Here is a 12,388-nt window from a genome sequence, read left to right as displayed (position 1 = left end):
CAGCATTACATAAGTGTCAGATGTTACTATGGTATGCTGAGGTAACATTACAGCATTACATAAGTGTCAGATGTTACTATGGTATGCTGAGGTAACATTACAGCATTTCATAAGGGTCAGATGTTACTATGGTATACTGAGGTAACATTACAGCATTTCATAAGGGTCAGATGTTACTATGGTATGCTGAGGTAACATTACAGCATTACATAAGTGTCAGATGTTACTATGGTATGCTGAGGTAACATTACAGCATTACATAAGTGTCAGATGTTACTATGGTATGCTGAGGTAACATTACAGCATTTCATAAGGGTCAGATGTTACTATGGTATACTGAGGTAACATTACAGCATTTCATAAGGGTCAGATGTTACTATGGTATGCTGAGGTAACATTACAGCATTACATAAGTGTCAGATGTTACTATGGTATGCTGAGGTAACATTACAGCATTACATAAGTGTCAGATGTTACTATGGTATACTGAGGTAACATTACAGCATTACATAAGGGTCAGATGTTACTATGGTATACTGAGGTAACATTACAGCATTACATAAGTGTCAGATGTTACTATGGTATACTGAAGTAACATTACAGCATTACATAAGTGTCAAAGGCTTTTATTGACAATTACATTACGTTTATGCAAAGAGTCAATGTTTGCAGTCTTGACCCTTCTGTTTCAAGACCTCTGCAATTCCCCCTGGCGTGCTGTCACTTCAGGAGCTCATTGGATGGAAGCACACTCTTACATCTTGGTCTGATTTCCTTTTACATACTGAAAGTGACTTGTTTAATTATACTGTCTGTTCATGTACTATATTGTGTAATATATTTTTAGCAATTACTACTATCATTAAGCAGCCGCAACTCCTGGCATAAACCAACTACATTTACTACTGTTCTCTCCTGGTGTAACCCAGGCACATATACTACTGTTCTCTCCTGGTGTAACCCAGGGACATATACTACTGTTCTCTCCTGGTGTAACCCAGGCACATATACTACTGTTCTCTCCTGGTGTAACCCAGGCACATATACTACATGTTCTCTCCTGGTGTAACCCAGGCACATATACTACTGCTCTCTCCTGGTGTAACCCAGGCACATATACTACTGTTCTCTCCTGGTGTACCCCAGGCACATATACTACTGTTCTCTCCTGGTGTAACCCAGGCACATATACTACTGCTCTCTCCTGGTGTAACCCAGGCACATATACTACTGCTCTCTCCTGGTGTAACCCAGGCACATATACTACTGCTCTCTCCTGGTGTAACCCAGGCACATATACTACTGTTCTCTCCTGGTGTAACCCAGGCACATATACTACTGTTCTCTCCTGGTGTAACCCAGGCACATATACTACTGTTCTCTCCTGGTGTAACCCAGGTACATACACTACTGTTCTCTCCTGGTGTAACCCAGGCGCATACACTACTGTTCTCTCCTGGCATAAACCAACTACATTTACTACTGTTCTCTCCTGGTGTAACCCAGGCACATATACTACTGTTCTCTCCTGGTGTAACCCAGGCACATATACTACTGTTCTCTCCTGGTGTAACCCAGGCACATGTACTACTGTTCTCTCCTGGTGTAACCCAGGTACATACACTACTGTTCTCTCCTGGTGTAACCCAGGCGCATACACTACTGTTCTCTCCTGGCATAAACCAACTACATTTACTACTGTTCTCTCCTGGTGTAACCCAGGCACATATACTACTGTTCTCTCCTGGTGTAACCCAGGCGCATATACTACTGTTCTCTCCTGGTGTAACCCAGGCGCATATACTACTGTTCTCTCCTGGTGTAACCCAGGCGCATATACTACTGTTCTCTCCCGGTGTAACCCAGGCGCATATACTACTGTTCTCTCCTGGTGTAACCCAGGCGCATATACTACTGTTCTCTCCTGGTGTAACCCAGGCACATATACTACTGTTCTCTCCTGGTGTAACCCAGGCACATATACTACTGTTCTCTCCTGGTGTAACCCAGGCACATATACTACTGTTCTCTCCTGGTGTAACCCAGGCACATATACTACTGTTCTCTCCTGGTGTAACCCAGGCACATATACTACTGTTCTCTCCTGGTGTAACCCAGGCGCGTATACTATTGTTCTCTCCTGGTGTAACCCAGGCGCGTATACTACTGTTCTCTCCTGGTGTAACCCAGGCGCGTATACTACTGTTCTCTCCTGGTGTAACCCAGGCACATATACTACTGTTCTCTCCTGGTGTAACCCAGGCACATATACTACTGTTCTCTCCTGCTGTAACCAAGGCGCATATACTACTGTTCTCTCCTGCTGTAACCCAGGCACATATACTACTGTTCTCTCCCGGTGTAACCCAGGCGCATATACTACTGTTCTCTCCTGGTGTAACCAAGACACATATACTACTGCTCTCTCCTGGTGTAACCCAGGCACATATACTACTGCTCTCTCTTGGTGTAACCCAGGCGCATATACTACTGTTCTCTCCTGGTGTATCCCAGGCGCATATACTACTGTTCTCTCCTCATGTAACCCAGGCACATATACTACTGCTCTCTCCTGGTGTAGCCCAGGCACCTATACTACTGCTCTCTCCTGGTGTAACCCCGGCACATATACTACTGTTCTCTCCTGGTGTAACCCAGGCACATATACTATTGTTCTCTCCTGGTGTAACCCAGGCACATATACTACTGTTCTCTCCTGCTGTAACCAAGGCGCATATACTACTGTTCTCTCCTGCTGTAACCCAGGCGCATATACTACTGTACTCTCCTGGTGTAACCCAGGTGCATATACTACTGTTCTCTACTGGTGTAACCCAGGCACATATACTACTGTTCTCTCCTAGAGTAACCCAGGCGCATATAATACTGTTCTCTCCTGGTATAACCCAGGCGCATATATTACTGTACTCTCCTGGTGTAACCCAGGCACATATACTACTGCTCTCTCCTGGTGTAACCCAGGCACATATACTACTGTTCTCTCCTGGTGTAACCCAGGCACATATACTACTGTTCTCTCCTGGTGTAACCCAGGCACATATACTACTGTGCTCTCCTGGTGCAACCCAGGCACATATACTACTGTTCTCTCCTGGTTATACTCTTTATTGAGTACTTGCAACAATATAATACATTTCAGTATTATACAAAATTACATATATAACAATACATCAAATCCCGAAGACTCAAAGTACTTTTTTCACAAAAAAGTCAGAACATAAAGTGGTTACATTCACCATAAGCAACTGAAATAATGTTTTACATGACCAAGATAGGACATAGAAAATTGCATTTTTACAACACGATGCCCTGAGGAGATATATATATACACATAATTATATACACATATTTATATATGTATATATTTAATTTTATTTAAATATAATATCTACCTATGGCTCTGGCCGTCCTTATAAATCTGGAAGCTTCTTGTATATACAGTTAGATCTGTATAGTGAGTGAAACAATTACATAGTGATGCTGTAAGAGGCAGAAAGCTGACTGACAGGTTTGTTCTGCAATGCCTGAAGGGCGCTTCTCTGTCAGCCTTCCCCAGTGGTCCCATCCCCTCGCCTTAAACCAGACCAAACCCCTCTAATAGCCGGCAATATTTACTAGAGTGATCCTCGCCTCCCTGTGACAGCTCCCCCACAATAACTAGAGCTAGGTGTGATGTGTGATGCTCTATAGCTGCCGTGTGTCTGTATCCTTCGCTCTCTGCAGCAGCGGGAACTAGTTTCTCCTCTGATTTTCTTTTCATTTTGTCCCTATAGATATTTTTTCTTCGCTCTCTCTTCTTTCTTTGTTCCTGAAGCTCCGCCTCCCTGTACACACATACAGGTCCTGTGTGACAGCTGCTTCCATAGCCACCATTTTCACTGTAATGTGGGGATAGTCTGTGGGGGCTCCGCAGCCTCTCTCAGCCCCCCTGTGCCACACACATACATATATACATACACACATATACACACATACAGGTCCTGTGTGACAGCTGCTTCCATAGCCACCATTTTCACTGTAATGTGGGGATAGTCTGTGGGGGCTCCGCAGCCTCTCTCAGCCCCCCTGTGCCACACACACACATATATATATATATATATATATATATACATACACACATATACACACATACAGGTCCTGTGTGACAGCTGCTTCCATAGCCACCATTTTCACTGTAATGTGGGGATAGTCTGTGGGGGCTCCGCAGCCTCTCTCAGCCCCCCTGTGCCACACACACATATATATATATATATATATACACATATATACATATACACACATACAGGTCCTGTGTGACAGCTGCTTGAATAGCCACCATTTTCACTGTAATGTGGGGATAGTCTGTGGGGGCACAAGAGTCTCTCTTAGCCCCCCTGTGCCACACACACATATGTATATATATATATATATATATTTATTTATACACACATATATATATATATATATATATATGCATACATACATACACACACAGCTCCATGATAATGAGATTCCTGACTGTAAATAACATTGCGGATTATGTATAGTATGGTGTAGTATAGTGCTGCATTTCCTGTGATGCCTGGTGTAGCCCTGCATAGAGATAATCACAGACTTGCAGCATGGGCGGTTATTATAAATGGCAGCTGTGCAGACCCCACCTCTGGAATTTCCCCTTTAACTTTCTTATGAATAAAATGAAAAATAAAAATGTATCACTTGAGGATACCGTAATACAAAAGAGATTATAGTGACTATATTGCCGTCATATAACGTGAACATTTACGACCGCATAAAAAAAAAAAATTAAAAGGAGGAACGTCTGGATCATAGCGGTCTCTGTAAAGCGCCGCGGAATATGAGTGCGCTGTATAAATAACTGGTAATAAATAAATAGTGGTATCAGATCATCAGAAAATTTGGGGATCAATATTAAAATACAAGCTGAGGATAAAGAGAAAATTTGACAAACAAAAACAAAAAAAATGATGTCGTTACCATGACAACCATCACTGGAGGGTTTGTTTTTTAACATATCTAAAGACTAATGGATTCATGTAGTTAGAGCCGTGCATTTAACCCTAGTGTGTTAACATTGCTTTACTATTTTTTGTTCTATTACATCTACAGAAAGACTGTGGCAGGGCATGCTGGGAGGTGTAGTTCCGCAGCCGCTGGAGGGCCGCACGTTGCCTACCCCTGTCCTAGCACCTGAATATCTCTAGAATATAAAACCTGAAAGTCTAATGAACTGTTAAAATATAAGCATATAAGTCAAATGAATTGGGACGTGAGAAGTGAAAGAGAGGCTTTAGGTACAGTTGGGCAAGAAGAAGCAAATCATATATACCGTAAGGCGATATACACTATGACATGTGGCCTATGTAATAGCCTGCGGGGTGCAGGTACGACATGAATCCGGCGAGTCTGGCTGTATTTTTTTAAAGTGGCAATAATTTGAAAGGGCAAAAGCAGCCTGGTTTCGCCTTTTAAATTATTGGAGCTTTAAGGATTTGGCCTACCCCTTCGGATTTGCGCCCATGCCTGCGTCTAGCGGGCCATTACATAAGGCCCAATGCAGGACAGAAAACAGCTGTGGAAAAAGCTCTAGAAATCTATGAAAGCTACAACTAATAGAATGTGGGTGACATTAGCGACTTCACACGGTGGAGCTTTTACCTGACCTTGTAAATGCTGCAGTATAAGAGAAGCAGTGAGAACTGTCAGTGCTGCAAACACTACTATAGCTCTAGTGTGACCAGACTCACCTGTTGCTACAGTACCACAACCAGTCCTCCCCTCTCTATGTATAACCTGAGAAATCTGACCTGTATGAGGACCCGGCTGCCTTGTCTTCACTCCCTTGGCTTTGCATTGGGCCTGCTGTCTCCTTGGAAGGCTGCTTGGTGGCTAACATCTCCCTGTGCTGGATGACTTTGGTCTCTTGAACTACAGACACCAAGATCTCAGGGGTGACGTTATAGGCAATTGCGATCCTTCCCTTCAGCAACCTGTGCTCTGCACTCTCCATAGGCTCCCCATCAAATATCCTCTTCTCCACCGGGGGTAAAATAGAGCCCATCACATCCTTCTTCTTTATACTCTCAATGGTCGGGGTGTGAACCAGGCCCTGGATGGGTTTCGGGATCCACGGATGGTCCCCTTGGCGAGGGATGGGCCAGGACCTGTAGTCCTTCTTGTACTGGGTCTCTCTCTCTAGAGGGGCTTCAGAGGGCAGATATTCACTTCTAGGCTTGCAGCTTGGCTCCGGCACCGCCTTCCAGGGCTTGTAGTCCTGCCTCATGACCGAGCCCCTGGTGGACTCCAGTCTCTTGGAGAACTCTCTGGATGACCTAGCCTGGCCTCCATAGTATGGATCCACCAGCGGAGGCTGGGTTTCTATGGCAGCAGACCCAGGGCGTGGCTGTGGCTGCTGGCTCAGATGGGGTCCATCTGTTGCCTCCGAATATTTTGAATACATCAGAGGGACTGAGATGTCCCCTTTGTCTTGTTTATTCCCAAAGCGAGCGATGCAACATGCCCTAGTCACGCACGGCCAAGCCATCGTTTTGTCAACCTTGAGGCTATCCCAACTTGCTTCCTGGTGAGAGTCAGTTAAATCTTCCTTGATCAATAAAAGGACAGAGGGGCCGTGGCAATCACTGGTTAGCAGACGAGTAGGATGCAGAGGAAAAAAAAAACAACCATATGTGTTCTCAGTAGCTCCCTTGCAAGTGTACACTGGATTTTCTTTCCTCCTACTCAACAGCTCTCATGGCCAATAGAGGGGGTAATGCACTACCTGATGGTATCCAGTCTCTCATGCCTCTTCTGCTGAATTATAAATTAAAATCATGCAATTCAGTGATCACCGGCCATAGTCACACAACAAACATCTCTTCACGGAAGGACCCCACCCACCTTGCTCTCTGCGTCCCCAGATGCTGAAGAAGGGAAGGGGGAGGAGAATTTAATGCTGGCAAAAGATCTCCACTATGCAGTACCTAAAATGCCATATCAAAGAAGGAGAGCGTAAGGGAGGGGAGGTTCAATCCATTTAACCCTCAGTGGCCAGGTATCAAATATCTGGTACGACGAGCCAATCGCAGGCTGGTCGCCGACTGCAAAGGAAGATGCTCCTCTCCTGTAGGGGGCTGCGGTGCCTTTTCACGTCCCTAAGAATCTTCCCCCGACTCACTGCTCACATATTATAAACTAGCTGCACCCTGCATCCCCAGTTCTGAGCATTTCACATTGTCATCAATACCAGGGTTGTGAAAGTTAAAACACCCATTGCAAAATAGAGGTTAAATCAAAGCTTATTTCATTCAGTGTCTATGCTGGAAGCCTCAAGACTTCTGCAATGCCCCTGCTAGCCAGTTGGGCAGAATTCAGCACTGTAGAGACTGGACAGTGCCGATCTGGGCTCTACCATATTTAACCATTCACAGAGCAATAGGGGGAGCCATGAAATTGCTGCTGCACGGTAAATTGTCTCTGGGTGTAAATCGTAAGGTGAAAGCTTAACCACTGGTGCCATAATTATTACTGTCTGCAAATAAATGGGGCTCATGTTTCTCCAAAATTATGCGAATGGAAAATATATACATTCTTATATACACCTGTATGCAGACTTGTGCATGCCGATATGCGACCGCAGGAAAGTGTTTGGCGGATTTGCTACTATAAGTCCGCACTGGCACCTGCTAATACATGGCGCAAGAGATACGCCGGGTAACGGGAATGTGTACGCTAACAGCCAAATCTGCACAGACCGCAGTTCCGTGAACACGCATCTTTGTCTATGCAAGAACTCCACCGTTACAAACCTGGTTACGCCTCTTTGATCATAAGTGTAGTTGTGATCAGTTCCAGAGCATGAGGCCTTTACGAAAATATGCTTCGCCCCTAAATTGTAATGCCACAACTGCTAGGACCCCACTACAGTACATTTGGAAACGTCACCGCTATTTTCGTACAAATGACAACATCACATCAATAGAATATGGGGTCTATTTACTAAGCAGGGTTAGGAGAAGTGAAAAGTGATAAGGTACCACCCAATCAGCTCCTAACTGTCATCTCACAGGCTGTGTTTGAAAAATGACAGTTGGGAGCTGATTGGCTGGCACCTTATCACTTCCTTAGCTCTTTTCACTCTGTCTAACACTGCTTAGTAAATAGACCCCTATGTCTGTTAAAATCTATTTATGAGATGTGAGCAGCTTTATTTTAACAATATTAAAATTTTAGCTATGCGATTGTTAATATTAAATATATCTGTATCCTTTTATCATTTCATATTTATATTTCCCTCGGTAATAATTTCAGTTGTATGAAAACTTTGCAGAGTCATTTCACAGTTACTGTGATTAAGGGGTCTATGCCCTGGAGCCTTGGAGAGCGATAAGTGGTCGGAGATAAATACCAATCAATCAGCTCCTAACTGTCACTTTACAGGCTGTTTGAAAAATGACAGTTAGGAGCTGATTGGTTGGGACTTCTCCATATATTGCTCCTAGGCTTAGTACATTGATCCCTTAAAATGTTAACTCCCCTGATGGACGTGTGCATGTGTGTGATTTTGTGGTAATGAATTTAGATTCCAAAGGGCCAAAGCCTGGTCTGAATGAATAAATTTTTTACGTAATATGGTGGGGCTATATATAATATAACCAATACTAATATTAATGCATGTAGAGGTGCCCTAATATTCTGGGTGTAAAATGTCTCGTTTACAAATGTACAGTAACCCAAACCTACCAGGCTAATGCTTTTATTCTCTGACTTGCAATAGTTGGATCGTAGCTCGCTGCTGATTGGTTGGTTGGAGTTCTGAAAACTTTTTGACCGCAGGGCAGTAAGGTCACATTCTACAGCATTAAATTTAAAGGACAATTTATATTTAAAGAGGAATATTACGGGTAATGTGCCTACATAGCCTATCTGGCACACTTTGTGCCATTAAACAGTAGAGTACTCATATAAATTTTGCTTTTGACAAATTGTTATCAGATGTGCAAACTCTCGTTTCTGTTAACATGGTTCGAAGAGAAATCCATAGCAACCATGTTGTAACCCATAGCAACCAATCAGGTGTTGGCTGGTATTAGTCTAACTTGCACTTGAAGAATGAAAGCTGATTTCTGATTGGCTGGTATGGATAACAGTATATTGGTGCTCTTGATTGTACTCATTTGCTGTTAAGGTCTTGGACACAGTGAGCTGAGGTCAGTGACACAGGAGGAGATTTACCAAATCTTGGAGAGACATAAAGTATCAACCAATCAGCTTCTAACTGTCATGTAACAGGCTGTGCTAGAAAACTGGCAGTTAGAAGCTGATTGGTCTGTACTTTTTCGCTCTCCAAGCTATTGATAAATCTCCCCCACAGCCACATAAATAAAGATATTGATATAGGTGCATATGAAGGACACATCTACATAAGATTTGTTTAAAAATCTGTCTGACCTGTATGAGGAGCCCGCTCCACCTTCCTCTTTGATCTGCATATTGAGAATGTCCGCTGCGTCCCTTAGTCTAAGCCCATCCATAGACCACCGTGACGATGGAGACTTTTCCCTGACTTTCTTCCCTTGGGCATGTTTAGCAGAGGACTCTATGCCGGCTGCATGGCAAAATGTGACAGAAGCCTTTACTTTCGGCACCACCAATTCTGTAGAATCCACTTTAGGTGGCTCCTCTGGCTTCTTTTCTGGTAAGGCTACTGGTGTGGTCTTTCTTTTGGCCTCACTGGAGGCTGTTGGGGCAGTGAGGCCCGGTGAGGGCTTTGGAATCCACGGATGGTCTCCACGGCGAGGGATGGGCCAAGCTTTGAAATCTTTCTGGTACTGTGTCTCCCGTTGAAGAGGAGCCTCAGTTGGCTGGTAATCGTTTTTGGGTTTGCAGCTTACCTCCGGCTTTACCTTCCAGGGCTTGTAATCCTGACGCATGACTGAGCCCGTCAGCTCCTTGCCATGGCTGGGCCCGGGCTGCTGGGGCAAGTCTCTTGCGGACCCGGCATGGCCTGAGTGATCTACTTGGGATGGCTGCGCCTCGATGGCAGTCGAACTAGGATGGGCCTGCGGCTGTTGAAAGTGAGCATGGTGGTGTTGCTGACCTCCTTCGGTGACCTCAGAGTATTTGGAGAAAACCAGAGGAACGGCAATGTCGCCCTTATCTAGCTGGTTCCAGAAACGGGCTATGCAGCACGCCCTGGTGATACAGGGCCATGCCATGTTCTCCACCCTGGCAGTTGAGCGGAACCTCTGACGAATTAAGATAAAAGGTGTTGCTATAACGAGGAAGCCTCACTCCTCCCCTCCTCCCACCTGGAATGATCAAGAAATAGTAACAGTATACTCTGGCGCAAACTGCAGTCGTTAGTTCCAGCAAATGGAGAATCCACAGTTTCTTTCCAAACAGAAGGCAGATTGTCTTGCTCACATATGATATGACAGCTCCTAGGCCTCTGCCTTTTTTTTTTTCTCTAAGCCATATTGCAGCGAAACCTCTTCTGTATTATTCCACTGGCTGTGGACCACTCTGTGCAAGGTAAGCCCACTCAGTTATGCATGAAATAAAGGACCCTGATGCGTCCTCTCCTGTGGCCAGACATGGAACAGTTTCCACGAGTGCCTCTCTATGTCATGATGCAAGGGGAAAACAGATGGATCCTTGAGGATACCCTTCCACACCCACTCTCTGAGTGCATCTGATGTTTTGCTTTGCAGCCACTATCAGAAGGCAATATCGGGAAACATCTCTGCAGGAAGTGGCCCCACCTACCCTGCTCCCTGCATCCCCAGATGCTGCTGCTGCTGATGAGGAGAAGATGGGGAGGGGGAGGAGGAGGAGAGATGTTGGGGAGAGAGATGCCTCCTCCGTCAGCACGTTGCGTCTGAGATGAATGGATGGAAAAGCTGGTGTGTTACTGCCATGTGTTAACTATTCATTGCCCATGGGGTCAGACAGAGCCCAGATGGATATAATTACACCATGCTCCCCCCTCCCTTAGCAGTGGGTCTTCAGCTGGTTATCCTTGGGTGAATGATTCCTAGTTTGCATTATTTATTCCGCAAGCCCTCCTTTGTGCCCGACGCCAGACATCCCCTTACTATCTATTCTCATTTTATATGCAAGGATGTAAATACACACATAATAATTATTCCTCATGACAACATCACATTTTTAACTTGATCGAATTTGTACTACTTTATTGTATAATCTTGGGTTAGGCCATTTATACTTTGCATTGCAAAAAAAAATGTAATCTTCATGCACAATTAAAAATAATAAAAAAAAAATGTTTATATACTATATTTATATGCGATGCCAGTGTCTCTACGATTTACCATGCTCGTGTTACACGTACGTTCATTTATAAGTGTTTACTAAAACTAAAGAGACTCTGGAAATAAAATAATTTAAATGGCTGCAAAATGCGTTTTTTTTTGTATCACAATCTAGCAAATGACCTTTAATGTGTTTGTGCTGGCACAGAAGAAAAAGTGTAATGGAGGATGCACAGGTCTATGGAGGAGTAACGAGTACACAGTATGCACCTTGCACTCAGATAAATATATCTGTACACAATAACACATGCTGCACCATCACACATTTTCCAGTAACCTTTTAAGGGGGAGCTGTATCCAATTTTCTAAAGAGGTCAAGTTGGGATGTTGCCCAATCGGATTGTAGCCGTCATTTATGTAGTACATTCTATAAAATGATAGCTAGAAGCTGATTGCTTCTCCTCCTGTCCTCAGAGTTTGATACATCTCCTCCTAAGTCTGTAAGAAGTGCAATTATATCCAATAATTGCTGGCATGCTGGCTGCTATACATGTAGACTTATTGCAGCATAGAACATACCTATGTCTTGTTTTGTATGTCTATCGCTGCCTTCCTGTTGCTGTCCAGCAAGTGTGGTTCTGAAATACATGATGCTTCCTGAAAGATCCTTACAGAAATACATGATGCTTCCTGAAAGATCCTTACAGCATAGTGGCAGTTTTGGAACATGTGTCCTCAGAAAGAAAAAAGACCCGGTCACTATCTGCGTACGCTCGCTAGATCTGTATGCAAATTTTTCAAAGTGGCGCCACGGGAAGCGATCACTCGCCAAGGTATAAGCACACCCAGCATGTCTTAGCAAGCGGTCACTTTGTGTGAGCGTACGCCCAATCGCAAAAGCAGAGCCGCCCACCAGCACACGTCATCTCCTGGAATTGTATTAAAACATTGGTACATCGAGCACCATCTTATGCTAACGCAGTGCTTGCGGTAGCTTTACCCTACCGCAACCATTGCGAGGAAATCAGGGTAAAAAAATGGCAAGTGACGTGTACTATGACGCTGCCTGTTAATTATGCACGCCTCTGAAAACA

At 44.2% G+C, this 12,388-nt stretch overlaps 1 protein-coding gene across 5 annotated transcripts in view; it reads right to left on the bottom strand.

The window, feature by feature from the left end:
- The window catches only part of MAP6 (microtubule associated protein 6), a 133,047-nt gene extending 122,235 nt beyond the window's left edge, over window positions 1-10,812 (bottom strand). For 3 of the 5 annotated variants that reach the window (XM_088444007.1, XM_088444012.1, XM_088444009.1), the window contains exon 1: window positions 9,472-10,812. In XM_088444007.1, coding sequence (XP_088300133.1) covers window positions 9,472-10,238 — 767 coding nt within the window. In that variant the 5' untranslated portion in view covers window positions 10,239-10,812. Of the gene's footprint in view, window positions 1-5,828; window positions 7,006-9,471 lie in introns of those variants that run through there. The other 2 variants (XM_088444008.1, XM_088444011.1) reach the window with 1 other exon arrangement.
- Window positions 10,813-12,388: the final 1,576 nt, after the last annotated feature.

Source organism: Taudactylus pleione, unplaced genomic scaffold, assembly GCF_031769625.1.
Source record: "Taudactylus pleione unplaced genomic scaffold, aTauple2 ptg000344l, whole genome shotgun sequence".
NCBI classification, from domain to species: Eukaryota; Metazoa; Chordata; class Amphibia; order Anura; family Myobatrachidae; genus Taudactylus; species Taudactylus pleione.
Note: the sequence above shows the minus strand (reverse complement) of the source record. Positions and strands in the feature narration are given on the sequence as shown.